The sequence below is a fragment of the Phalacrocorax aristotelis genome, chromosome 21, assembly GCF_949628215.1.
Source record: "Phalacrocorax aristotelis chromosome 21, bGulAri2.1, whole genome shotgun sequence".
NCBI classification, from domain to species: domain Eukaryota; kingdom Metazoa; phylum Chordata; class Aves; order Suliformes; family Phalacrocoracidae; genus Phalacrocorax; species Phalacrocorax aristotelis.
Genome location: NC_134296.1, coordinates 4,815,977 through 4,841,627, shown reverse-complemented (window position 1 = coordinate 4,841,627; position 25,651 = coordinate 4,815,977). Strand labels below are relative to the sequence as shown.

The 25,651-nt window shown below is 47.9% G+C and overlaps 1 protein-coding gene across 7 annotated transcripts; it reads left to right on the top strand.

The window, feature by feature from the left end:
• The first annotated feature begins 9,568 nt into the window (after positions 1-9,568).
• Positions 9,569-25,495, top strand: LOC142067151 (acidic mammalian chitinase-like). 7 transcript variants are annotated; one of them, XM_075115492.1, is made up of 13 exons: positions 9,569-9,650; positions 16,541-16,582; positions 20,694-20,786; positions 21,374-21,403; positions 22,212-22,413; positions 22,800-22,856; positions 22,961-23,126; positions 23,236-23,360; positions 23,840-23,963; positions 24,089-24,274; positions 24,427-24,546; positions 24,646-24,787; positions 25,144-25,495. In XM_075115492.1, the coding sequence occupies exons 3-13, from the start codon at positions 20,705-20,707 to the stop codon at positions 25,401-25,403; spliced, it is 1,494 nt and encodes a 497-aa protein (XP_074971593.1). In that variant the 5' UTR covers positions 9,569-9,650; positions 16,541-16,582; positions 20,694-20,704; the 3' UTR covers positions 25,404-25,495. The 7 variants fall into 7 exon arrangements, with proteins under 7 accessions (XP_074971593.1, XP_074971591.1, XP_074971588.1 ...); XM_075115490.1 differs by having other exon boundaries at positions 20,562-20,786; XM_075115487.1 differs by lacking the exon at positions 9,569-9,650 and adding an exon at positions 13,320-13,631 and having other exon boundaries at positions 20,562-20,786.
• Positions 25,496-25,651: the final 156 nt, after the last annotated feature.

Below are 25,651 nucleotides of genomic sequence, written 5' to 3'. Positions count from 1 at the left end.
CTGGGGAGGGGGGGAGAGGGAGGACATGGACAGAAAACAAAGCCTTTTTAACCTGTTAGCTGCTAGATCAGACCATGTTTTACAGCACGTATCGATTCCCAGCAGTCTTGACCACTGCCAGAACAAGCACGTAGCATCTTCTAGGCAGGCCAAGCTCCTAGAAGCTTATCATCCCGCATGACTCCATGGCGCTGGGCTTTGCTAAGCACCTCACCACCTATTTTGGTGCCTGAATATCTTTCATCAGCTTGGTCCTTTGTTCGGCCTGTGTCACCAGTAACCTGACTCCCCACGCCAGCTCCCAGGGCCTTGGGATCTGTGGAAAGGGCGTGTCAGGATATGTTTTGGGCATGTCCGGGCAGTTTCATTTGTAGCGTATCAGGATCCTTTAAATATCGCCCTCTGCTTCTGAGCGGATTTGTATATGGACTGAGAGCTGGATGTTTTTCCCCACAGCACTTGAACATGGTAGCTTCTGTAGCCCAAGGCCAGGGCTTCAGCAAGGGACCATGTAGTTCCTAGAAGCCATTTTTCACAGAACAACCTCCCTCTGATCCACTTTCCTTACTGCATGACATGTTTTGTCATGGAAAACAACCTATCTGACCCACTGCGAATGTCACATCTGTTCAGAAGTATTTTAGGAAGCAAACATTGCTGTACTCAAGGGAGCCACAAGCAGAAAGAATTGCTTTTTCTTCAAACTCCTTAGGACTTTGGACCTAATTTTCCAATGGTGCTGAGCACTCGCTGGCTCCAGCTGCCTTCAGTGCACTCTGGGGTTTTCTCCTTGGCCTTACTAGCTGCTTGCTGAACCCATGTTGACCAGCGTCTTGTGTAAGAAGGCATTTGTTCAAAGCTCAGTATTATCGGCTGGGGACAAAGCCTCAGCCTACAGTTCCTCATGAAGCTGCCGTGTTGGGGAAGGTGTGTAGATGACCTCACGCTGATTTCAGAGATGGTTTCCTGTTCTTTGCATTTGGTTATTGTTTTTTTCCACATCCCTTTTGCAGGATGCCAGTGCCTCCGCCTACCTCTGTTCCTGTCGAACAAAGCTTGAGAGGGTAGAAAGGGGACAATAGAAAAGGTCCAGCGGAGTACTCACTGAGGCAGCAGACCCAGAGCACTGGGGGGATGGATGCGTTTGCACAGTCAGGTCCAGAGAAAGTTGTCTGCTGTAAAGCCTGGAACAGGTTTGTTTATGAGATAAAGAGTCCAGAGCCTCTATCTCAGTCTGAGCCTGAGTCTCTATCTCAGAAATGGAGCAAGGAGCAGCAGGACTCTGGGAGTAAGGCACTGCGGTAAGAGGTGCCCCTGGACAGCCCAGTGTCCTGCTCCACCCCTTCTGCCCTTCACCAGTCCTTGGTGATGACATCTTCCTCCAGCACAAGGTAAACAGCATGTGTGAGACACAGATGGGCGCAAATTGCCCCTCAGTAATTCTCCCATATCACAGCACCCTGAGGTGTGTCTGCCTACCCAGGGTCTGCTCTCTACCCTTCTAGAAAGCCCCCAAATAAATACTGGCTCCAGTCAAAACACAATTTCCCTCCCCACAACTGGGTACAGGTAAACCCACCACTCACCCTGGTGACAAACCCACCAGGGACGCAGGACACCAGAGCCAAATCCTCCTCAGCACTGCAAAGACACACATGAACAACCACATGAGCTGAGAAGTTATGGTCTAATGTGGGAGAGACAGACAACCAGCACAGCAGGAAGCTGAGGCCTAAGAGATGCTGTGTCTTGTTCCAAGCCACAAAGCAGATGAGATACAGGGCCCTTCCCATGAGCTGCGCTGCCGGGTGCTGCAGCCTGGCTGGGTAAGGGGCCAGCATTCCTCCCCCCAGCCAGCGGTTTTCAGGCAAACCTCCCTCCTTGGGTCCATCTCACACCTTTCCTTCTAAGGGAGGCTGGAGGGTTATATATAGGGATTTCACACTTCATTGACATGCAGCCATACTACGAAAAAGGGATTTTTCTTTTCTTAGAAATGAGAAGTTAAAAAAAAAAACCCTCTGGCTGAAACCACAAGACAGGATTTTTTAGGTGGTGAGAATGTGACTTGTCTGCCAAACTCCAGCTCAGCCCGGGAGTGACACTGTGATGAGCTGCCAAAGCAGCACATTGCTGAAATCTGCCTTTATTGCTTATAAAGCATTAATGCAGGGTAACGTGTGTTGCAGCGCCATAGCAACCCCAATCATCGGCAAAAAAATAAGGGCAAGAGCACCAAAGACACTGTTGCTGTAGCAGCTGGTAAGTGAATTTACTGACCCTGTTCAGAGCCACCTGATATCTCGGCACCGAGTGGGGATCTCTGCTGGGCTTGAATGTGTTTTCTGAAAGTCTGTGAGGAGCAGCTGATTTATCCACACTTTAGAGGAGAAGAGCAGGAGACGGTTAGAGATTAAAGTGATTTCTATTACAGCATTAGAGACCTGAGCTACCCCCACAGCCTCCTTTGCTTGAGGGTTTTATAGGACATACAGTGTCAAACAGAAAATGGGATCTTTCTAGGAAGTTCTGTTTTCCCACAAGGCTGGAGAGATCAAGCCCGTCCCATACAGCCTTCAAAGCCTTAGTATAGCAGGTGCTCTTAGCAGAAGAGAAGGCAAGTAGCTCTAGGACTTCCAGATGTTGGCCTACTCCAGCACAGTTACACCACAGACAGTCTAGTTGATGGCAAGCTGACCTGGTTAAGGCTAACTCCAGAATCTCATTACCGTCATAGGCTATGGATCTGGCCAGATGGATCCGGCTTCCCCTTCTCTCCCTCCCCACCAGCCCTCTTCTTGGTCCCCAGCTCAACTCCACAGCACGGATTATGTCATGCATAACCTATAGTTGCTATACTGACAAAGCTCTGCCCAATCCATTCCATTCCCTGTGGCCTCTACGTGCCCCGACTGCAAATCCACAGGGGGACATTTGTCTCACAGCCAGCGAGAGCTGCAGCGTGTGGATGGTCCAGGCTCCAGCGTGGGAGAGAAGGGACACTGGGAGAAGGTCCTTGGGGTTCTTCTCAGGCTACACCCACAAATATGAAAGAACCCAGTACTTCCCAGAGCCCAGCAAACCTCCCAACCCCTGCAAACATCAATTACTGCAGAAAGACGGTCCAGATAAAGCAGGGCAACACCCTACAAGAGCTTAGATCTGGGTGGTGCCCTTTCCCAATAGGCACGCTGATCCCTGCTTGGAGAGATACCTCCTGGGTAGCAGGTGGACTGTGCAGGGCCGCTCTAGGCTGTTCCCAAGGATTCCTCGCCCTCCCTGGCAAAACCAACTAACTGGTTTTTGGTGGGGTGCTGCACTGAGCAGGGGGAGGCAGGCACAGGCTGTACCACACGCCCTCCAGTGCTTTGCAAGCCTCCTCGCTATCCGCAATTCCATATGCAACCAGCATGCTCTCCCTAACCAGAACACGGCTCCTTTGTGGCTAACACCAAAGGCCAGTTGAGCATCAGAGCAAAGACAGACTTAGCATCAGCGTTCATGTGTTTGCTTGCTGTCTTGCAGACTCCAGCAGAGGAAGCAGCTGTGGTTTTCTTCACTCTGCCTGTTGCAGAAGTCCCACAGAAAGTTTTGTTATTCAAGAAAGTCAGGGAGGCCAGTGCCGAACAGATGTCTGGCTTCAGAGCTGGAACTCGCCCTGCACTGCCAGGGTGTGTGCAACCAGGGAGGGAGGGAGTTGGTTAGTTATCAAAGTAGGGGTCATTTACTCAAAAATCTGCGTTTAGGCATGGCGTTGGATTGCGCACAGAGTTCGTCTGGGTTTAGATCCCAAATTTCAGGTTAGAGCCACATTTGTCACTCACAGAAACAGCACATAAGCACTCTCTTCATATTTCTGCATTTTAGGAACAACCAAGGCTTCAGCAGAGTCTCTGGGGGCATTTTTCCACTCATATTTAGAGGAGTTAAGAGAGTCATGATTTCATCTGTGTACATTTGAGGAGAGGAGGTGGGGGCTGGATTCCTGAGCTGTGTTCAGGTCAGACATTCATGCATATCCAAGGCCTTGATCTATTGCTCAATTTCTGCTCAGGACTTTGGTCTCACTTCAGGAAAACCCAGGACCTTCATGTAGAAGTGCGATTTGGAATCAAACAGGCACATTTAAACCTGCTTAAGCTAAACATAACTTCAGTATCCTGGAAATAGTCTCCAGGAGGCTGCCCTGAGGTATGCCAGGGATATAATGGTTGAAGACCTGGCCCCAGGTACTCTGCTAGAGGTAAGACAGCAGCACAGATGATCCTGAGAGACCAGCCATCCTGGCCAGGCTGCTTCAGTCCACCCCTGATGACCAGTGTTCCCCAGAGCTCCTCAGAGTGATTGTCCTCCACATGCTCATCACCAGCTCACACTATAATTAATGCTTTTGGGAGCCCAGTTATACTCCGGCCCTGCCCCACCCCACCCACCAGTAATGGCAGGGATGGTCCCACTCCCACCCCAGACAGCTATGTCCCTGTCTCCCACAGGGAGGTCAGCGAAGCTGTCTGGGATCTCTCAGCACCTCTGGAATTCGAGCAGGCACCAAAAGACAAACACGTTGGCTAAGACATGCCAAGAACTACGACTGAAAATCCAGTGCATGGACACTCTTCCCCATGAGGTGATGGAGGAAAAGGCTGTGCAAAGGTGACACTGAAGACCTGCGATAGCCACAGTGCGTGGGAGGTTGGAGAGTGGGGTGAGCTGTGTCACAAGGCAAATAGCTACTCAATTGTAAAAGAAACAACATGCAGCTCACTTGCTGGCATAATTCCCGTTTGGTGCAGCAGCCCCAAGGAAGACCTGCCATTAGAGCAGAACTCTCAAGAGAGCCTTTGGCAGCAGGGCTTTGCAGCCACATTCCTTAGAAAACAAAAGGAGGTTTGGAAAAACAGTAACAACCATAACCCACTTTCCCCTTCCTGTACTGAGCCTTGGCTGAGGCCATGTTGAGTGAATTAGATACAGGGCTCCGTCAGGAAACCTTCCTCACAGCTGGGAAAGCGCGACCCAACGTGCCAGCAGCCAAGACACCAGCACAGGCCAGGGAAGGGGACAGAGGTGCCAGGCAGGGATCGGAGTCCCTCTGTTAGAGCAGGATGCATCCTGCTGCTTCCCTTCACGCCAGCACCATTCTGCCTGGGCACTGTGGGCCCCTCGACTCAGCAACTCACCCCCACCTGCACAGGGTGTCCCAAGGTCCGCAAGACTGAAGTGACTTTAATATAGCTATCCCCCGAAGTTAGTCCACAAAGTAGGGTGCTATTTCTTCCCTTCTCCCCTGTGTCCCAGAAGGTAAATTGAGTCACAGGAAAGCAGGATGGCATGCCTAGGGCAGGCCAGTGGTTTGTGGTGAAGCCAGGAACTGAACTGAGATGTCCCCCAAAACTCAGGTTCCTAACCACCAGGTCATCCATCTTTTGTTCGCAGCATCCCCAGCAGCTCTGGTACCAGATGAGCCCAGTCTGCTGTGCCAGAGCCATGCAGAGGCACCGCAGCTCTGCAGCTAAGATCTCCTGCTTACAATTCTGTCTGTCTGCTCACCCTGACCAGACTCAGGTCTGGATGCAAAATCTTGCTGGGTAACCGAAGATTTGAAACTTAATATTCATGGTTTAAGAGCTGCTCAAAACACTGTCTGAGATCACCAGCATTTGGGAAATCTGGATCTTGGCATTGGAGATGTTATGGCAGTGTAAAACAAAAGTTACAGCTCAAATGCTTCTGCAACCACCAGTATGGGACTCTGTGGTTACTTATCAAGGCTCTCTACTCCGATGCAGCCTGTTGGAGGCTCCCAGAGTCCAAAAGCTAACTACATCCCTGCTACCCATCTCAAGGCGTGAAGTCAGGTTGAAATATCTTACTACCAAGCTCTGCTGTGCGTGCCCAGGATCGTGTTCCTCCCAGCTGGCCCGAAAAGCAGCTGAACAAACACGTTAGGGTTGATCCTGCTGCCGGCACCCACCTGCTCTGTATTTGCAAAAGCAATTCACTTTTTCTCAGTACGTGTCTCAGTTTCCTGATGTGTATGGAGGCTCATTTCCCATTACAAAAGCACCTGGAGACTCAGGAACCTGAAAAGGTGCATCTCTAATGTGTGGAAGGAGCTGGGAATGTAGCTGTGAGGCAAACCCCTGCTAGAAAGAGGATGAATGTCGTGAAGGTCTCCCCACAGAAAACACTGTGCAACAGGGGACGGGAGGGGAAAATCGCCTTCCAGTTTCCCTGTAGCAACAAGCCATATGAAAACACAAGGCCCAGGACTGTTTTCTTACGGTCCCTGCGAAGGGGCGCTTCTCAACCAGGATCACAGACACTCAGTACGGAAATGGCCCAGTGGAGCAGGAAAACATTCCCATGTGACCCATTAGTCCTGGCTGACAGGGCTCCAGGGACCTCCACTCCCTCCTGTGCCTGCAGCTCTCACCATAACCATTTCAGATTTGCCTCATATACATGCCCTTGAAATCTGCGGAGGCTGAAAGAGTAAACAGACCTTAAAAGGGTCTCAAATTCCTCCCTTCCACTCCCTCATTCTCGAGAGTACTCCTGAGTGAAGCAGCTTTTGCAGAGACCAGGCAACTGAAGGCCCTCTTTACCATACAAAGAAGCTAATAATAACTCATGCACCCTTCACCCTGCCTGCTCCAGAGCCCAGGAGGGCCCTTGCTCGGCAACTGTACCCATTTGTCTGCCATAAATGGCTGTTTCCCTTCTTTCTAGCAAGGCCACACTGTGCTCAAACTGTTCCACCATTAGAAAGTCCAGCTTAAAGTTGCCAACACTTGAGATCTCATCACAAGTCGTCTCACGTTTGAAGCTTTTCTTTCCCTCCTGCAAGGGATGAGCTTTTAATTAAAAAAAAGGTTATTGCTAAGAAGAAAACTGAAAACATGGGCTGGCTCCATGTTAAGGTCTGAAACACAGGAGTCAGCTAAAAGAAGGAGAGAAAAAGAATAAAGAATAAAATCAAATTTCAGTTTTGGATGTTGATGTGTGTTTCAGGGTGGGGAGAGGGTAGAAGGCTGTGATTGTAAATATCTTAGAAGCTCTCAAAACCCATTAAATTCACTGACTTCCCTGGAGCTCCCTTGGAAGGACACCAGCACAGCACAACACTAGGCCTGGTGAGCCAGAGGGAGTGGGGTGTAGCACCACAGGTTGATGTTCAGCCTTTCCTTACACCCTGCTGTAACCCAGAGCTGGTTCACAGAGCTCTCTCAGCTTTATTTTCAGAAAGGAAAGGCCTGAGCTCTGTGCAGACTGGAACATATGCATTAGAAAACATTCCAGATGTACACATATGTGCTGCTGGGGAGATAGAGGAGGATCTGGTCCACCCAAAGAGCAAACAGGCGCCCTGTGGGCAGCTCTGCTGACTCCAAGACAAGTTCCTTTGTGCTGCCAACACCCCCTCCTCCAAGCAGAGACAGGACACAGCAACAAGGGCTCTTCCTGGCTAGCTGGGGTGGGCAACGATGCAAGGGTGACGGGAAAGCTTCTCCGGGAGGGAAAGGCCCTGGGGGTGCTGGCTGACAGCCAGCTGAGCGTGAGCCAGCAGTGCCCAGGTGGCCAAGAACGCCAACAGCATCCTGGCTTGTATCAGCAATAGTGTAGTCAGCAGGAGCAGGGCAGGGATGGTGTCCCTGTGCTCGGCCCTGGGGAGGCCGCACCTTGAATCCTGGGTTCAGTTTTGGGCCCCTCAGTACCAGAAGGACATTGAGTCGCTGCAGCATGTCCAGAGAAGGGCAACAGAGCTGGGGAAGGGTCTGGAAAGCAGGTCTTATGAGGAGAGGTTGAGGGAACTGGGGTTCTTTAGCCTGGAGGAGGCTGAGGGGAGCCCTTATCGCTCTCTGCAACTACCTGAAAGGGGCTGTAGTGAGGTGGGAGTTGGTCTTTCCTCCCAGGTCATCAGTGACAGGATGAAAGTGAATGGCCTCAAGCTGCATCAGGGGAGGTTTAGGCTGGATATTAGGAAAAATGTCTTCACTGACAGAGTGGTCAGGCATTGGAACAGGCTGCCCAGAGAGGTGGGGGAGTCACCATCCCTGGAGGTATTCAAAGAACACGTAGATGTGGCACCTGGGGACATGGTTTAGGAGGCCTGGGGGTGTTGGGTTGGGGGTTGGCCTTGATGATTTTAGAGGTCTTTTCCAACCTTAATGATTCTATGATTCTATGATTGATTCTATGATTCCTACAGCCTCTGGATCTTAACACTGTCCTTCCTAGTGCTCAGGTGACTCTGCCTTCTGTATCAGGAGTGGTGGTGTTGTTCAGTTATCATAGCCAGATACTGGCTCATATTTCTCTCGATGAGGTCAGAGTGACTCCAGATTTAGAGCTGAGATGCAGATTAGGATCTGGCTTGCCTCTGGCATTTTGCTGCTTGAGCAGAGGTCAGTCTTCAGGCAGGAAGGGACAAAATAGCTTTTAGGAACCCAGTAAAAGGGTAGAAGAAAGCAGAAGGCTGCCTTTTGTCTCAAAAGAACAGAATCAAAAGGAGGAACCTCATGGTATTTGCAGGAGAACTGACATATCCTCCCACTACAAACAGAATACTTCAAGGAATTTTTTTCATGTCAGCACCATTTTGTTGGGAAGATTTCTCAGAACCAGGCTGGAATTTCTCATCAAAAAGCAAGAGAGGAAGACAGCAAGGAACTAAGCTTCTGCCTAGAGCAACTCATGCTCACCCTGTGGAGTGACAGCTCTCGAAGTCAAGCCCTTCTTCTGGTGGGTCACATTTGAATCTGGGTCACTCGCATCCAGAGTCTCAGTTTCAGTCTGCTTCAGAATAGAAACAAGATATGAAACTCCTTTTTCTGCAAGAAAAAAGAAGAAAAGAGTACTACTACTCCAGCCAGCTGTTTCTCAGCAGGAGCAGGACAATAATGTCCACTTCAAAGATGTCACCTAAGACACACCTAAGATGAGTGCTTTAGAGACATGTGAGCAGGTAAATCATTTGAAGGGCCACTTTGGGCCCTTTAAGTGCCCCTGGGTATGCTAAAAATTGGCCACAATTACTCTGTGGGGTGCTTACCTTACATAATTGTCTTAATTATATGGGCTGCCTAATTACACTTTATGCAGCAAACTATGCAAAGAAAGGCATCACACACGGGATAGAAAAGATTCTGACCACGTCTTGACCAACATGAGAAAAACAGAAGTATTCATAATGGACCCACTTTGCGTTTTGCTCTATGACCCTGCTGAACTGGTTTCCACCGCTGCTCCGATAAGATTAGAGACCTGGGTGTGACCCTCACTTATGGCAACACACTCCTTAAACCAGGCGGGAGTGCTGGGAAGCCCCCGGGGTCAAGCTGGGCTTGGGGGGGTAAAGGGACTTTCCAGCTGAGCAGCTATCCCACAATGGCAGCATTGTAATTGTCCTTAATTTTGGAGTGTTTATGCAAGGGTAGAAAGCTGTTCTCAGATTAACTATCTCCTCCTTACAGCTCTGTAACCTTGGTAGCCTGATTTTTTAATTATTTTTTTTTTAACTACGCCGCGTAGGCGCAGAACAGAGCTGTCTTATCTCACAACCACCCACATGAAAGGAGGAACTTTTGCAGTGTACAGCCATGTCAGAGCTGCAGGGAAGGCAGAGAAAGCAAAGCCTCGCCAGGCAGGTAGGACGTGTGTGCTGGGGAAAGGTGCCTTGCTACAGATTTTGCGTCTAGCTTGGGGTTTTCCCAGCAGCTGAGGAGCAGTCAGGTGGAGATTTGACTTAAGCCTATCTTAAAGGCTTGTAAAGTGTCCAGATTCCCAAATATGTGCGCATATATATAATCCACTCTGAGTAACATGCCACTTCAAGCATGCTCTGATCCAGGGCTGTTTTGTCCCCCCTTTTCCAAACACTTGAAAGCCCCCATACTGAAGCTGAAGGTATGGAGCGGTTCTGCTTTGCTACTCTAGTTCTCTTTCTCCACAAAGCCTTTTTGAACCCCCAAAAATGCCCCCATTCAGGTGCTGCCTTGGGACATGAAACTGCTAAGCTTTGTGAAAGGCAAATCGTTTCTATTTCAAAAAGCACAGCAATACAGCTGCATTAGAGAAGTTGGGATGGGGGAGTGCTGTCGGAGAAGAAAATCTAAATATAACTCTGGAAAAGCATTCCACTCAAATTAATTATCGGCAGTGAAATCTTTAAAAGAGAAAGGAAAATATTGTGCTGAGCTGAGAAAAAAAAGGGAGGTCTCCCAGTCCTGGAGTGTGTTATCCTGGGTATTGTTTAAGCTCTTAGTGCTAAATTACTGACAGAGCCCAGCTGTTCCTGAATCTCAGCCCTCCTCTCTGCTCAGGCCAATAGACTTTGCTTTAGTCTGCACCCAAAAAAGGACTGCATTTCCCTTCCCGGCCGTGCCTGACGTGGCCTGCTCTGCAGACGTCAGCATGATCAGCTCCTCAGCAGGAAGCTGGCAAGAGCTTCTTAAAAACATGTGACGTAGGAGACAGCCACACAGCACAGTTAAACCCTCTGCATGGAGGGCAGAGACAAGTGGGGATGTGGAGCAGAGCCACGCTTCCAAAGAAGGAAAGCCCACATGCTGCTTCCTTTGGTAACAAAAGCAGCGTAACCGCCTCCAGAGCCTGCTGCGCCGCTGCCAGGGGTGCCAGGGGTTGTGGTACTGTGATGGGCACTGGCAGATTTTAAAGTTTTTATAGAGATTGGCATGACAACAAAGGGCTCCTGGTGAAAAGCACATTTAGGGAGCTTGGATGCTTGAAAGGGTGACTGCATCCAGCCTGTAAGTTAGGGAGGAAGGGAAGAGAGGCACAGAGAGCGTCTCGGGTGTGCACAGAAAGGTGGCTGTGTCCCAGCTACGGATGGGAAAAGGGTGTGTTCCTTTCCCTGCGGGTAAAATAAAGGGTGAGGAAATTGAAGGGAAGCCCCTTCACACACACCCCTCACCTCATCTGATCAATGAGAAGAAATTATTGCTGTTTCAAGAGACTATTACACAGACAATTCTACTTCCACTTCCTCCTCTACCCCCAAACAACCCTGGCAGCCTTTCAAGGCTCTCTCTGCCCTACATCAGCCCCAGGAGAGCCCCCATACTGAAAGATATGAATACAAGATTAAACTCGGGACAATGCTCCTACTCCAACTTCCCCACTCCCATGCCCCACTGAACAGGCGTGGAAGTGCTGAGCAGAAATGTATTCACACGCTAGAAACCTAGTACTTCCTTCCCTGCAGCATGTCCCTGAGTGAAGTAAATAATTGGTAGTTTCTTTGATGAATTTCACTTTTACTGCTTTCAAGTTAGCCACAGTCCTCAGCCTACCTGGGTTTTTTCTCATGTCTGCAATATTCAGAATTATTTGCTGAATCTGCTCTGAGTGACACCAGCCAGCGCAGACTGGAGCTTCTGAAATTCAGTCTGTCTTTAGATCTGACTGGGCAGACAGCAGGCTGCACTAGGTGTTTCAGTTCCTGGATGAAGTATAACTCCTACGCTGTATGCAAAAGCCGAGAGCATACCAAGCTGGAAGCAACCTACCCTGATGAAGCACCCGGTCTCCCATCCCCAGGACATGCAGATTCTCCCATGACCTGCTGACAGCAACACTACAAACCACACCAGATCTTGGCTTCTCAGCACCACACTCCAAACAGTAGAGAATCTGCACAAATCAGGCAGCTTCGCACAGCAAAGCTAGCAGATCAGCCACATCCCCTTGCAATTGAAGCTCAAGCTGCCAGCAGTTGAGATAATCAGGCTGGCAGCCTACACCCTCAGAGGGAAAAAGTTTCTAATGCAAATGTGTGATTGGAGAGATCTTACTGGTCTGCACTGGGGACGGGAGCCTCCTGTAGGCATTAGCTAACAGAAGTAGGTTATAGGCCTTTACCTGTGTGTGTTTAGCATAGAATCATAGAATCACGGAATGTCCTGAGCTGGAAGGGACCCACAAGCACACCAGCATCTCGGACCCCACGTGGAGGAGGAGGTGGAGAGCCGACCATCCCTCCCTCCAGAGCTACCGGCAAACTAACTTTATACAAGCAGCCGCTTGCCAGCCAGCACAGAGGCACCCGTGCTGTCAGTTCAGACCCAGGCTTGAGACCACAATGAGCACGTCCTCCATGTGTGTACACCCTCCATGTGTGTACACTCTCCGTGCGTGTACACCCTCCGTGCGTGTACACTCTCCGTGTGTGTACACCCGCCGCGTATGTACCCCCTCCATGTGTACAGCCGCGATGGGTGCACACCCTCGATGTTCATGTCCTGGATGTGCCTGCCCTCGGTTTTGCGTCAGGCCAGCTGGCAGCAAGGATCAGTTTGCAGAGAGGGGATCCGGTTGCAGGCCCGGCGGGGGCTGCCCGGCGGGGGGCGGCCGGGGGCGGGGCGGCCCGGGGGCGGCCCAGGAAGGTCCCGGGGCCAGTGGCAGGGCCGGTGCGCCCCTCCGTGGCTCCGCGCCGGAATTACCGTGAGGGGACGAGCAGTCTGCTTGTGGCGCCGAGGTCCCCCTGGTCCCCCGAGGCCCCTCTGGTCCCCCGGGCCTTGGAGAAGCTCTCTCACAGCTCCGAAGCTTTCCGCCCCGGTTGCCTGCGCTCCCCCTTGGCGCTGAGGGAGCAGGGGAGTCACCCTCTCCCTTTTTGTGGCCCCTTAAAGTGTTTACACCCTTAAAAGAGATTACCTGCCAACCCTCACCCCGGATCTTGAGATATGCTTAAAAAGTTGTCAATGTCCCGGCTTCGTTCCTGAGGCTCCTTAGTTTTCATAAAGGTTTTTAGGCAAGACTTCACCCCCCTGTTGGCACTGGTGGCTGTGGAGGGAATGGGATATATTGGCAAAGGATCTTGTTCTCTGTGCTGCCCCAGAGATGGAAACCTTGAATGGGAAAAAGGACGGAGGCGCTTTGCAAGATAGAACCCCATCCTAGCAAGATTTGGAAACAAAGCTGCTGTTTCAAAACATGGACAGTCACTGATGAAGTGTAGGGACAAAGATAATGCCTCTGCCTAGAATTAAGGACGTTCAGGAAAGCTGAACAGGGAGGTCAGACTGACTTCTGAGCTATTTTAAGCATTTGAGGTTAAAGGGTATCTAGAGCCGCTGCTTAAGTAGTGAATGTTTTATTTAAAGGCTAACTGGCTGCTGGAAAGAACTTCTAGGGCCAAAAATGCTGTTGAATTATTTTAAAAGCCTTTATCATGCTAATGTAGCAAGAAGGTTCATGGACGTAAGCGAGAGGAGCATGCACCCTTTTGGGGGTGTGTGACGGCCCACATATATTTTTAGACCCATATATTTTTCTCGTTCAATTACACCGTGGCCGTTAGAGGCGCGGGGTCAGCTACTCCCCCGCACGCAGACACCCGCCTGGGTTGTCTCAGCAACAGTTGCTTCAATACCGTCTTGTTATGTCCTGTAAATTTTTAATGGGAAGCTTATCTCTCTTATCTATACAGATGGCTCAGGTTATTGAGCTTGTGAACAAGGATTAATTGGAAATGGGCAGATGTCGGCTAACCAGAAAAAGAGCTTAGTAAGTAATTAGATGAGCTGGGATGCTGTTGTGGGGGCAGAGCCTCCTCTGAAGGGTTCAGAGGAAAAAGGACAAGCCCGAAAGGAAGTTCCTGTACCCCTCCGGTAAGTTACTGGGAAGGACTAGACCTCACAAACGCTGGACGCAACTGCAGGATGATGGCCGTACGTCTGTGCCCAGCATGGTGACGGCTGCAGTGTTCAGCGGTGGATTAGCACCCAATACTCTCAGCTAGTCTCAGCTCGAAATCCAGGGCATCTGGTTCTTTCCTCACAGATAAGGGGGACTGAAGGGGTGAGATGGATTGGGGAAAACAGATCATGTTATGTGGAGCAGCTTGATTGAACCTGCCACTTTGAATCCTGACTGTAAGAAGTTCAAGATCTGCCTGCTTGGTGCCAATGTTTTTCTAAATAATAGATTATAATAGTTTAGGCTCTAATATGTATAATCAATCTTAAGTGGATTTTTGAAGATTATATGCTTTAATAAATTCAATTTTTAAAAGATCAGACTATAAAAAATTTGCAGGTGACATAAGGTGCATAAAAATAGAGAAAGGAAAGAAAAAAACAGAGCAGCTGAAACAAAGCGTTCTTTTTGTTATATTTCCTTAGCCAAAATAACCCCCATGTGCATGTTCATTCGTGCATATATAACCTTTCTGCAGTACGCTTTGCTCACCTGCACACACCTGCATTCGGGCACAGATATTTATGTGCAAGCGAGCAATTTGTGAATCTGTATCCTATGCACACATGCCCCCTTTCGAAGGCCTGTTCTCACTTGCTGACAGACCAGGAAATAAGTCCTGGGACTAACACTTGGATACAAGGGGAGGTGGAAGCATCTGCAGGCCATTCCTAGGCACAGAGAGCACCCTGTTCACTGGGGTTCACCACGGCCACCACAGAGAGCTGGTGAACACACTGCCTTGGTCCTGATCACCAGGGAACGATAGTACGATGCTGCAGTGCAGAGTCAGGGTTTATTTCGTAGAATCATAGAACGTCCTGAGTTGGAAGGGAACCGCAAGGATCATGGATGATCAGAAATCAAGTTTGAGTGTTTCACATCATCAGAGAAGCTTAAGATTTGTTTACAGCACCTAATTATAGCGGTTCAGTGCCAACAGAGAACAAGGAAAGATGAAAGATGTGCTGAAAGGAAAGAATATGCAAAGGGCGAATGCAGTACTGTATCAAATTCCTCATGAAAATTCCTCATGAAAAGAACTCCTCTAAGTTCTTATAAAATATACCTGGGGACAAAAGGTGAATAAAAGTGACACTCTGTAGAACTAGCTGGGGAAATGGCTGCAGCATTTCATAATCAGAGTGACTCAGAGATTATATTTCTGGGAATGTACATGCAGAAGGCAAGAATTTCTCCCGGGGGGCAGGGAATGGTTGGTATCTGGAAATCAGCAGTTCTTTAGTTCCACTCAATGAGCTGTGGAGAGAAGGGAAATCAAATGCCAGAGGAAGATGGTGTGAAGCAGAACAGATCCAACCTTTGTAACAAGGAGTTAGTTCTGGGGAAGGAGGGCTTAAAAATAGAGACCTTTAAACAAATGAACTGGTGTCGTAAGAATCAAAGGGATACGAGTCTCTCCTGGCTGTCCTACATAGGCAAAGTGCCCTGAATGCCTGTCTGCGCAGCCCCTGCCCAGGGCCTACATGGTGTGATTATCTTTTGGAGGAGGGAACCCGAGGAGCTTTAAAGCTCTTAATTTGTTGCCATGAGTCTGAAGAAGACATTTCCTGCTCATCGTGTGCTCCTGGATAGACCATGTTACGCTGCAGGTCGTGGTGCTGGCTCTTCAGCCCGGGCTTCCCACAGGATGGTTCTCATGGCAGCAGCAACATGAGTCCTTCATCTATACCAAATGATCTGTTTAGAAGAACAGAAAGGGATTTGGACCAGGACAGCTCTCAAATCACTCTCAGAACTCTCCATCAGGCAGCTGAGCAGACGCCAGACCCGCAGGCGCTGCAGCTATCTCCTCTTTGCACAGATCCTATTACACCAGCCACCACCAGCCCTGTGCGCTGCACAGTGAAGGACATGTCCAAGCGTGACTTGGAGGTAGGAGAGATCCTTTTTCAGGACTCCATTTACAGACATTGGATTATAGTGGCAGTAACTTAAGCAAGTGTATACATACTCAACTGGATGTGGAGCCAGCTTTTCACATGTTTGACCACTGAAACTGTGGCCATATTTTTTTAATTCTCTGTCAGACTTCTGAAGAGGATGGGACAGTTTTCCAAGAAGATCAGCAGCCCCCAGATAGAGCTCAGCTATTAAAAGCTGTTAAGCCATTGAGAGACCAGCAATAGCACCAAAGCTCTTGATAGGAGACCCAGATAGGTCTCTTTAAACATGTTCCATGCATCTCTAATTGAGTTTCTGCTTGCAGACTCTATTCCTTCCCCTGCCTCCAGCTCTACTCCAACCTCAGGATATGCAGAACATTAAAGCTGAGGTAAAGATGTTCCCAGTCATTCCCTTAGGTCCAGGATGACCAGACTCCTGGTACCTTTCACCCCGCTTTTGAAAGGAAGAAATTCCACCGTTCCTCTCTCTAAAGCAGAAATCAATGGAAGACAAGAAGAACAGGTTATCTCCTAACACCTCCCAGACTGGGCACTGGAAGCAATACAACTCAAAGTAGTAGTTGGTGATTCATCGATATTCTGCCCTTAGATTTTAAGCCAAGTCAAGCAGGGAAACTTTTGCTGAGATGGCAAGGTAAAAACTAAGAAATAAAACCACCATTGAGTCAAGCTGTCCTGATTATGGCACAAAAGCTCTCTCACTTTTTTTAGCAAAGTGAAAATAAAGGGTTACTTCTTGCTGCAGGCATTTATGTGCAAAGGGGTTGTTGATTTTGTTCTGTTTGCTTTTTGCTGCTTCCAAAGGTTTGCTGTCTGACATGGCACACTTTAGGCAGGGCCGTGGTATAGGCCATTGACATGTGCTGGCATCAGAAGTACATTCTCTTTTACAGGCCCTGGAGCATGAGCTGAACTCCAAAAGGATCAAGCATTGGGTAGGAGTCTGACGCTGCTTACTATGTCTGGATGGAAATGGCTGCGTTTAGATGTAGTTTGCCAGGAATGAGTAGATAAGATTCCTCTGATGCGCGTGATAAAATACTTATCAAGTATATAAGGCTTTGAGCAAACCCAGGCAGTTGTTAGGAGAACCTGCTGAACTGCTGTCAGGATGTAACATTTATCATTGGAGTGAATAATCTAGTGTGACTGCTTTGTCTCATGTTTTGCCAGTGTGAAAAGCAGGGTTTGCTGCACAGCAAAGAAGTATCCAATAAAAAGGAAAGGTTTGGGAGACATAAACACATCAGAGATGGTTCGAAATCTCCTTTTCCTAGCAGATTAATAACGGACATATGCCAAGGCCACACAAAATTTAGGCCTGCTTCACCCAAAGCCACTTGAATAAAACTAGGCATATTACAAAGACTGCACACACATAACATGGACTCAGGGAAATTAAGTTTCGTTTGTATCTTTAAACAGACTACTCAAGCCCATTTTCCCCCGCAATAAATACTTACTATGCTGGTAAGGAAAGGCGGAAGATATGGGAACTGAGCCTAAATTCTTTGTCAGAGATATAAGCGGGTGACTTAAACATCTGAGATAGCCAAAAAGCATAGATTTATCAGCACCCTGCCAATCTTCTATAGGGGATGTGGTTCCTGGGGATGTCAACAAAATGACTAATGTCTTAACAGGCATCCTGACATGTTGCAAGGTGAGGCTAGTTTTTGGAGAAATGTATTTAATAGCTCTTCCTTCACTCTGAGATAGTCATGTCTTACATAGGTTATATAGCTCTGCAGAAAAGAACTGAAGAAAGTTTAGCCTTTATCTTGGTTATTTTTCCATAGCAAGAAGAAAGCACTCCCTTTCTATTTGATAGTGTCCTGTTAATCTCAGCTCTCTATTTGCGATTAAACATACAGGAGCAGCAACTAAGCTTTCTGGCCTGCAACCACATTTCTTGAAACGTTATCAGAAGACTGCTGGAAAAGCACGCCATCTCTACGGTTGGGAAGAGCAAGCAACATCGACACCTACTGTTGGATATTTTAATTGCTGATAGTACCCAGCCCCTGAATACAAGATTCTTGAAATGCAAGAGGAAGATACTCTCCTTAGTTAAAATTACAGGCTAATACTTTTATTTTGCTTTCTTTTTGCCTTCTTCAGTGCTTTCAAGGTGCACTTAATTGCAAATCGAGAAGCTCAATATGCAGAGAAACTTCTTTCTTTAACTCAATTTCTTCCTTCATTTAATTCACGGAATTACATGATTCTTTGGGAGTGAGAGTTTTTTATGAGGCTAGCTGATAAAAATGAAAGAGCTGAAAACTAATGCTGTTAGTACCAGACAAGGCTGTACTGTATGCTAAGTGAGAGAGCATGATGATTTCTAAGGAGATTCAACCCTTCAAGCTCATAAGGAAATGAGGTTCCCATACAGAGCTCTTGGAGCATATAAGAAAGCACTAACCAGCCAAGTACAGAGCATGGGTTTGAAAGAAAGAGTTTATCATGTTTTACCATAGTGCCAGATCATATCTAACAACATTAAAGTGCCTCACACTAAAAAGTTAATCATCGTGACTTCCTTCATGCACGGCTGGCTTTTTTCCAGCCCATTAAAGAGAATTTAAGCATAGGATGAAACGTATCTCCCAAGAAGCGAAGGAGAAGTTTAGCAAGCTGGCCTAAAGAGATTATCTCGATATTTTCCCTCCAAGCATTACCCTCTTACTCCTCAGAAACTTTCAGCAATCTAGCCTCAATGGACTTTCCACAATTCTGAGTAGCTTCCTATTGTTCATATTAACAATCTGGGAAAAGAGATGAGAGAAAAAGGCTCCCGAACAGGAAACGTAACCACCATTAAAGAGAAAAAAGTCTGCCAAGATAGAAGGTAGCAATGTTCATACTTGCTCCTATGGTAATCTATATTACTCCAAGCAATATTGCCTCTCCCTGCTACTCCAAACACAGGCTATGCGTATATGCACATGATTCTGGGGTATAATCCCATGGGAGAATTTGAAGAATTCTGAGGTAAATCCTTGTTCTAAGCCTAGGCCCTGATAACTGATATGAGCTCGGGCAACATAGGCTATACATATATACGTATATGCAGACATCTTTGGGGTAAATTCCCATAGGAAAATTCCCAAGGAATTTCCAAGAACACCACTCCACACTAAGGAGGACCATTCTGGCAACAGATTGTCTCTGCGGTGGTAGTAAGTTGTCTGTCTGCAGTGAGGAACATCAGAGCAGCAGCCCAAAACAGGCATAGATCTCCCTGGATTTTTATGGGCAAAACCACATACCTTCTCACATCCAAAAAATAAATCCAGAACACATTCATACTAGTTCAACAGCATCTTTGCATTGCCAATGTGATGGGAAGCAGCCTCCCTTCACTTGGAAATCCAAAGCTGGATCTTGCATATCCATACACCTAGCCAAGGGCCCATCTACCTAACAGATGTCTCTGCATTGCCACCATGAACCGTGGCTGTCATAACGCTGCCGTTGGCACGAAGGCCTGTATCGGCTGTCAGCTCCAATCTCCCTGTACCAGGAGACAGATAAGGGTTAGGACAGGGCTTTCCAAAACACTTGATGCCATTGCATCGACCTTTATAATTCTCCCTGGTTTAGCTTTCCACAGCAACAGGTTAGGCAACCTCCATAGCAAGGGCAGGGAAAACTAAACAACCTCTGGAAAACAATGGCTTGTGCACACCAAGATTAGTAAGGCCAGGGTGGCTAAGGTCTTTGGCGAAAACAGCAGTTTTTAGAGAGTTTGCTGAGAGTCAGTTACCAGACACATCTAACAGGAGATGGGTGCAAGGGTGTGCAAGCATCATGCCTGACTCTGACAACCCTCTTTCATAATTCACCGTATTTCATCCACTCCATACACAAAATCTAGAAGTCTAAGGAACTTTAATGGCCTGTCAGTGGCTTCAGTGCCAGCACGTGATATCGGCAACCCTGACGGTGTTTTCCAGGCTCCCATTTAACAAAGTCTGGGTGACCTACTGGAGATTCACCTTCACATCATCTTAACAGGAATTAAAGAGCAACTCAGTGCAGAGCAACTACTGGTCATGTGCACACTGTGTCTTATTCCACCATTTGCAGTAGCCCTGAGTGTGCAGACAGAATCTTCTGAGCTAAAACATCATTTTCAGCACCCCTAACTGCCTTTTAAAACATTCCATTCAGATAGGCTTAGAAGAAAGACATTGCACCCTGAATACAACAAAATGAGACAAGATCATATAGAATAAAAGAGGTTTGGGTAATTTCTCCCTATGGAGAGTCACAGAAAGCTAAGGCAAGACATGAATGCTCGGCAACATGGAGGTCTCTCAGTTTGGGAAACAGCTGATCAAAAAGAGGGAATAGGCGCAGCTGGAAATGCAGCCTGCATGCTTGCTCTGTCCCTGGGGTCTCTCTTGAAGAGCTTGACCTCCAAGAAGTCATGCTTCTCCCTGAGGAAAATCATCTTCGCAAGCGGGAGGATGTCTTGGCAGAAGTTGAGTTGGTTTTCCTTTACTGGTGGGACACCAGGACACTCTCTCCACTTTTGTGAAGTGACAACAAGCTCAGATGGTGTGGGCAAGACACAGCTCGGACCACAAAGCCCCCTGGATCCCAACAGACAATTTGCCTACAGCAAGCGAGTCCAGTTCCTGTGTCCTCCGAAAAGGCCATTGCTGCGAGCCTAAACCCTCCTCAGTCCGGCCTCAGTGACTGCCCAACGAAGGAGACAAAACCCTTGTAAACCACCTTTGATGTGGCTGTGCCTACCACCTCCAGGTAGCCGCAATGACAGCACAAGGTGAACACTTCAGCCATTTCTGACTGTGCAATCATCAGTGGTGACACAATGCCTATTGCAGTAAACAAAGTTTCTAAAAATAAAAGCCATCTAATCTTTTTTTTCCACTGTTCTTGCAGCACCACAACACAGTCTGATAGTGGTAGTGTCTCCAGCTGGAGTGTTAAGAAGGCCCATTGTACTGGTATCATTTTTTGTGATACTGATCTTTACCAAGTTTTATAATGTTTGTGCATCTTTGTTGATACAAGACTTGCATGAAATGAGACAAGCGTATATAAGGAAGAAACAGGCTGCATGCAATTACTCCAGAGCAAAGATGGCCAAGTTCGTTCTGCTTACCGGTAAGTCCTGCTTTATAACTTCATCCTCTGCCTTTATGATGAATATCTGTGGATGTTTTGCTATATTGGGTGGTTATACAAGAGGTTTCCTGGAGTTAAAGATCTTTCACTCTTCTGTCAAAAGGAAAGATCTAGCAGTTACCCTCAGGAGGCTTAGTTGCATTTTTCAGTACCACCCGTGTGTATATTGTATGCTTTAAAAATGAATATAATTTGTTGCTAATTGAAATTGAAAAGTGCTTTTTGATCACAAAACCCACCAAGAAAATCAAAATACTGCATTGTGAATTCAATTTCTGTGTTTCTACATGAAATCATTCCACAAATTGTACCTGCTTCCGTATGAAAACTAAATTCGCCCATGCTTGAGAAACCAGATGCTTGTGTGGTTTTTTCAAGAAAATACAACAATCTCAAGCAAATTCAAATTCCGGTTTTGACAAAACACAACTTCTTTGTCTCAGTCTTGACTTCCCTCAGAATGAATAGTGCCTGGGGTACAGATTATATTTGGGTTCAGTCCAGTCCTGCATGAGAGCTTTGTATTGCTCAGCTCAAAGACTAATCCCACACTTTTTTCTTTAAAGGTCTGGCCCTCCTGCTGAACGCCCAGATAGGTAAGTGCTTTCTACTCCAGAAACAACTCTACCAAAACCTTCTCAGTCTTGGCACGTACAGGCAACTGGAACAGACTTGCTAGCTAATTCTTTTACTAGCCATGGGGGAGGAAGGAGAGGCAGGCAGGCATGCAGCAGTGGTGTCTCTGAAGACAAAAGCTTGATGAAGTATGACATGCTCAATCTAAAGTGCAGATATGTTGCTTTCTTTCACACAAGCTTCCTCATATCAGCCTCTTCCTGCTCAGTTTGAATGAAGCATCAGCACAGCCACTATCTTGGTCTTTGCAGAAGCTTTCACAGGCACAGCAAACATGCAAAGAGCCTTCCACATTCCAGGCACTTCACCAGACACCCCTTCTGCCTCTGTTCTTCCTCATGTGGCAGCAAAGGAGAAAGATTCAGTTTGGAGGAGAGACCCAGCACTCAGAAACCTCCTGATTCATGAGTTTAAGGGTGCATGAGAATCCTAGACTGACTCATCTGCTGAAACTAAGTAGGAAGGAAAGAAATCCATTATTATCCTTGCAAAGCCAGTTCCCCGAGGGATAACCAACCCTGCTTCGCTTTCTCCAGACTCCTTACCCTGCAAAGAAACATTGCCCAATCATTTCTGATTAGATCCGCTTTGAGTAGTTACCTACTCCTAAGTGCAGCCCAGGGCACTGGTCCCTTTCCTGTGTGACTTGAAGGATGGTTATAGGAAGGAACATGGCCTCATGCAGCTAGGTACCTGGTTCTTCTGCATTTGAGACATGTCTTCTCTGCTCTTTTCTCTCCCAACTGCCTCTCCTCTATTTCTCTGCAGGCACTGCCTATGTGCTGTCGTGTTACTTCACCAACTGGGCCCAATATAGGCCTGGCCTGGGAAAATTTATGCCGGACAACATCGACCCATACCTGTGCGACCATCTGATCTATGCCTTTGCTGGGATGTCCAACAACGAGATCACAACTTACGAATGGAACGACGAGACCCTTTACAAATCCTTCAATGCCTTGAAGAACCAGTATGTACCGAAAGCAAAGGGCATCACTTGTTCTCCCTCTCAAGTCCTGACCCATTATTCAGCATCTGTTCTCTGCACAATGGCAGCACAATCGATGGTCTAGGGATGCCAAGGAGAAGAGTCAGATAGTGATGGGGAGGGAAATGGAGGGCAGGGCAGGCTGCCAGCACCAGTCTTCTGAGGATGGTGACAGTGACTCAGTGCACTGCTGACTTGTTATTTGGGTTTCACGCCAAGGGGTCATGGTGTACAAAGGCAGCTACACCAGACACTTTCAAGAAAAGCAAGAGCACTGTGCTTTATGTTGGCCTGTTGTGTGATGTTAGAAATAGGTAAGGCTAAAGCATTCCTCATAGTGAAATATGTTCCTGTTCCTCCCTTTGCAGGAATGGAAAACTGAAGACCCTCCTGGCAATTGGAGGATGGAATTTTGGGACAGCCAAGTAAGTTCAAACCCTCTCCTTCCATAATGGCACCCTGGAAAGGGAGGGAGAGGGCGGAAGAGGCACCAACCAAACCCCAACTCTGTCCTGCACTGCTTCCCTAGGTTCTCCACAATGGTTTCCACACCTGAGAACCGCCAGACTTTCATCAACTCTGTCATCAAATTCCTGCGCCAGTATCAATTTGATGGGCTGGACATTGACTGGGAATACCCTGGGTCCAGGGGCAGCCCACCCCAGGACAAGACGCTTTTTACCGTCCTGGTTCAGGTAGGCTGAAACAAAAGGTTTTGGTCAAACCCTCTGCACTGCACAGCTCTGGCTGTGAAGCCTCAGCCTAGAGAGTCCATGGTGAGAGCTGTTTCTTGGCATCCCTCAGGAAATGCTGGCAGCCTTTGAGCAAGAAGCCAAACAGGTCAACAAGCCCCGTCTCATGATCACTGCGGCTGTTGCTGCAGGACTTTCCAACATTCAGGCTGGCTACGAGATTTCTGAGCTTGGAAAGTGAGTAGCAAACCTTCTGGTATCATTTCGGTGACTTAGGTGGTCTTCCTTCAAGATGTTAATGGAAACTCTGCCGTTATCTGGCAGAAACCAACCTCATTGCATGTGGGGTCCCTGCTTTTTTGGGTAAGGCAAGTACGCTATGAGAGTGGTGCTTGTTTGGTGGAAAGGGGGCATCTTGGGAAGGGAAGCATAACAACAGGCTGGCTCCAGCCATGCAATGCCATTGGGGAACATCTCTTGGTTCCCAGAATACCAGTGCAATTCCTCCTCTGTCTTGACCTTTGCCTCCCTCCACTGGAGAAGAGCATTGGCTCCAGTACTTACAAGGTCAGCTCAGAAAAGATCTTGAAGAACATGTTTGCAGAAAGCAGCAACATGGCCATGAATGTGGTGGGGTAAACGGCCAGCACTAAAGGAACAATCAGGTCGGGTGACTGAGTCCACCAGGAGATGGACGCAAGCAATGTTCTCCACAGGTACTTGGACTACATCCATGTGATGACTTACGACTTCCACGGCTCCTGGGAAGGATACACTGGGGAGAACAGCCCTCTGTTCAAAGGACCAGCTGACACTGGTGACCTCATCTACTTCAATGTCGTAAGTATATTTTCTGAGACTGTTTCACAGATGATTATCATGAGACCAGTGATCAGAAGTTTCAGGAGTCCTCATCCTGCCTACAGATCCTGGCACAGGCTTTGACCGTGGTGGTTTTCTTACAGGATTATGCTATGAACTATTGGAAGAGCAATGGTGCCCCAGCTGAGAAGCTCCTTGTTGGATTCCCAACCTATGGGCATGACTTCAACCTCCAAAACCCATCTGACACTGCTGTTGGGGCACCAACATCAGGACCTGGCCCAGCTGGACCTTATACAAGGCAGGCTGGATTCTTGGCCTACTATGAGGTATGGGTGCTCCTGCACACCTAGGCCACCACAAACACAAACACCTTTCAAACCGTCAAGGGATTTTTAACCCATGGACCCCTGCAATATGCCAACTGCCCTTTTTTTGTAGGACGCTTGATAACTTCTCCCTCTCTCCCCTTTTTTCCTAGATCTGCACATTCCTGGACTCTGGAGCCACCCAGGCTTGGGATGCCCCCCAGGATGTGCCCTACGCTTACAAAGGCAATGAATGGGTTGGCTATGACAACATCAAGAGCTTCAACATCAAGGTATGGTGGGATGTGTGGCTGTGCTAATAATAAGGCAGGAGGCCTTCTGCAGCAGCAGGTCCCGGGACTAACTGGGATTTCTCCTCTGGCACTGAACAGGTTGACTGGCTGAAGAAGAACAATTTTGGAGGTGCTATGGTTTGGGCCCTTGATATGGATGACTTCACTGGCACTTTCTGCAAGGAAGGCAAATATCCCCTGATCACCGCCCTGAAGAATGGTCTTGGTCTGCAAAACAGTGGTGAGTAGCTTGAGTTGCGTGTGCTTCTAGAAGGTGACTCCCTAGCTCAGAGCTGATATGGGGCTTCAGAGACCTGTGAACATTTATGTCGCAGCCTTGGTTGATAAAGACTTTCTGTGGAAGCCACAACTAGAGATAGCCCTGGAAAGATCCTTTCACTCTACAGCCGCTAGGACAAAGAGGGAGATTGTAACTTGGAATTGAGTCCAGATATTTCAAAGGCCTGGTGTGAGCCAGGCCAGACTTTGGGGGAACACACTTTAACAGCTGACCCCACCACTAAAGGGCCTAGGGAGGGAGAGGAGGGCTGAGAGACTGGCCGCACAAAAATAAGCCCTTTCCTGCTTTTATTTCAGACCTTGTACCTCCAACTCAGTCCAATCCTCCAGTCACTGAAGCTCCTAACCAAGGAAGTGGAAGTGGGAGCGGGGGTTCAGGTAGCAATACTGGTGGCTCTGGTGGGAGCGGTTTCTGTGCTGGCAAGGCCAACGGCATCTACGCAGATCCAAGCAGCAAGAGCAACTTCTACAACTGCCTTAATGGAGAAACCTTCGTGCAGAGCTGCCAGGAAGGCCTCGTCTTTGATGCCAGCTGCTCCTGCTGCAACTGGCCATGAAGATACCAGTGCTATTACAGCAAACAGACCCCTCTGATCTAATTGCATGGAATAAGAATGGTTAAATAAAGTGTTCTGCAAAAGCAACAATCCTCACTGTTTCAACTCATGTCATTCTTCATATTTTGGTGTTCCCTGATTCTCTCATGGTATTCACATCTGTGCTCAGGAAAGGGCCAGAATCCACAAACTGGACTTAATTCCAGTATGGCATTTTCCATGGGTTTCTCTCTGCCCTACCATGACAG

What these genes read in the sequence shown, in the direction of transcription:
- LOC142067151 (XM_075115492.1), top strand. Translation starts at nt 20,705, where the DNA reads ATGAGACAAGCGTATATAAGGAAGAAACAGGCTGCATGCAATTACTCC. An exon ending in CCTGCTGAACGCCCAGATAG is followed by an intron (nt 21,404 to 22,211) that starts GTAAGTGCTTTC and finishes ATTTCTCTGCAG; the next exon opens with GCACTGCCTATGTGCTGTCG. An exon ending in ACCTCATCTACTTCAATGTC is followed by an intron (nt 23,964 to 24,088) that starts GTAAGTATATTT and finishes GTTTTCTTACAG; the next exon opens with GATTATGCTATGAACTATTG.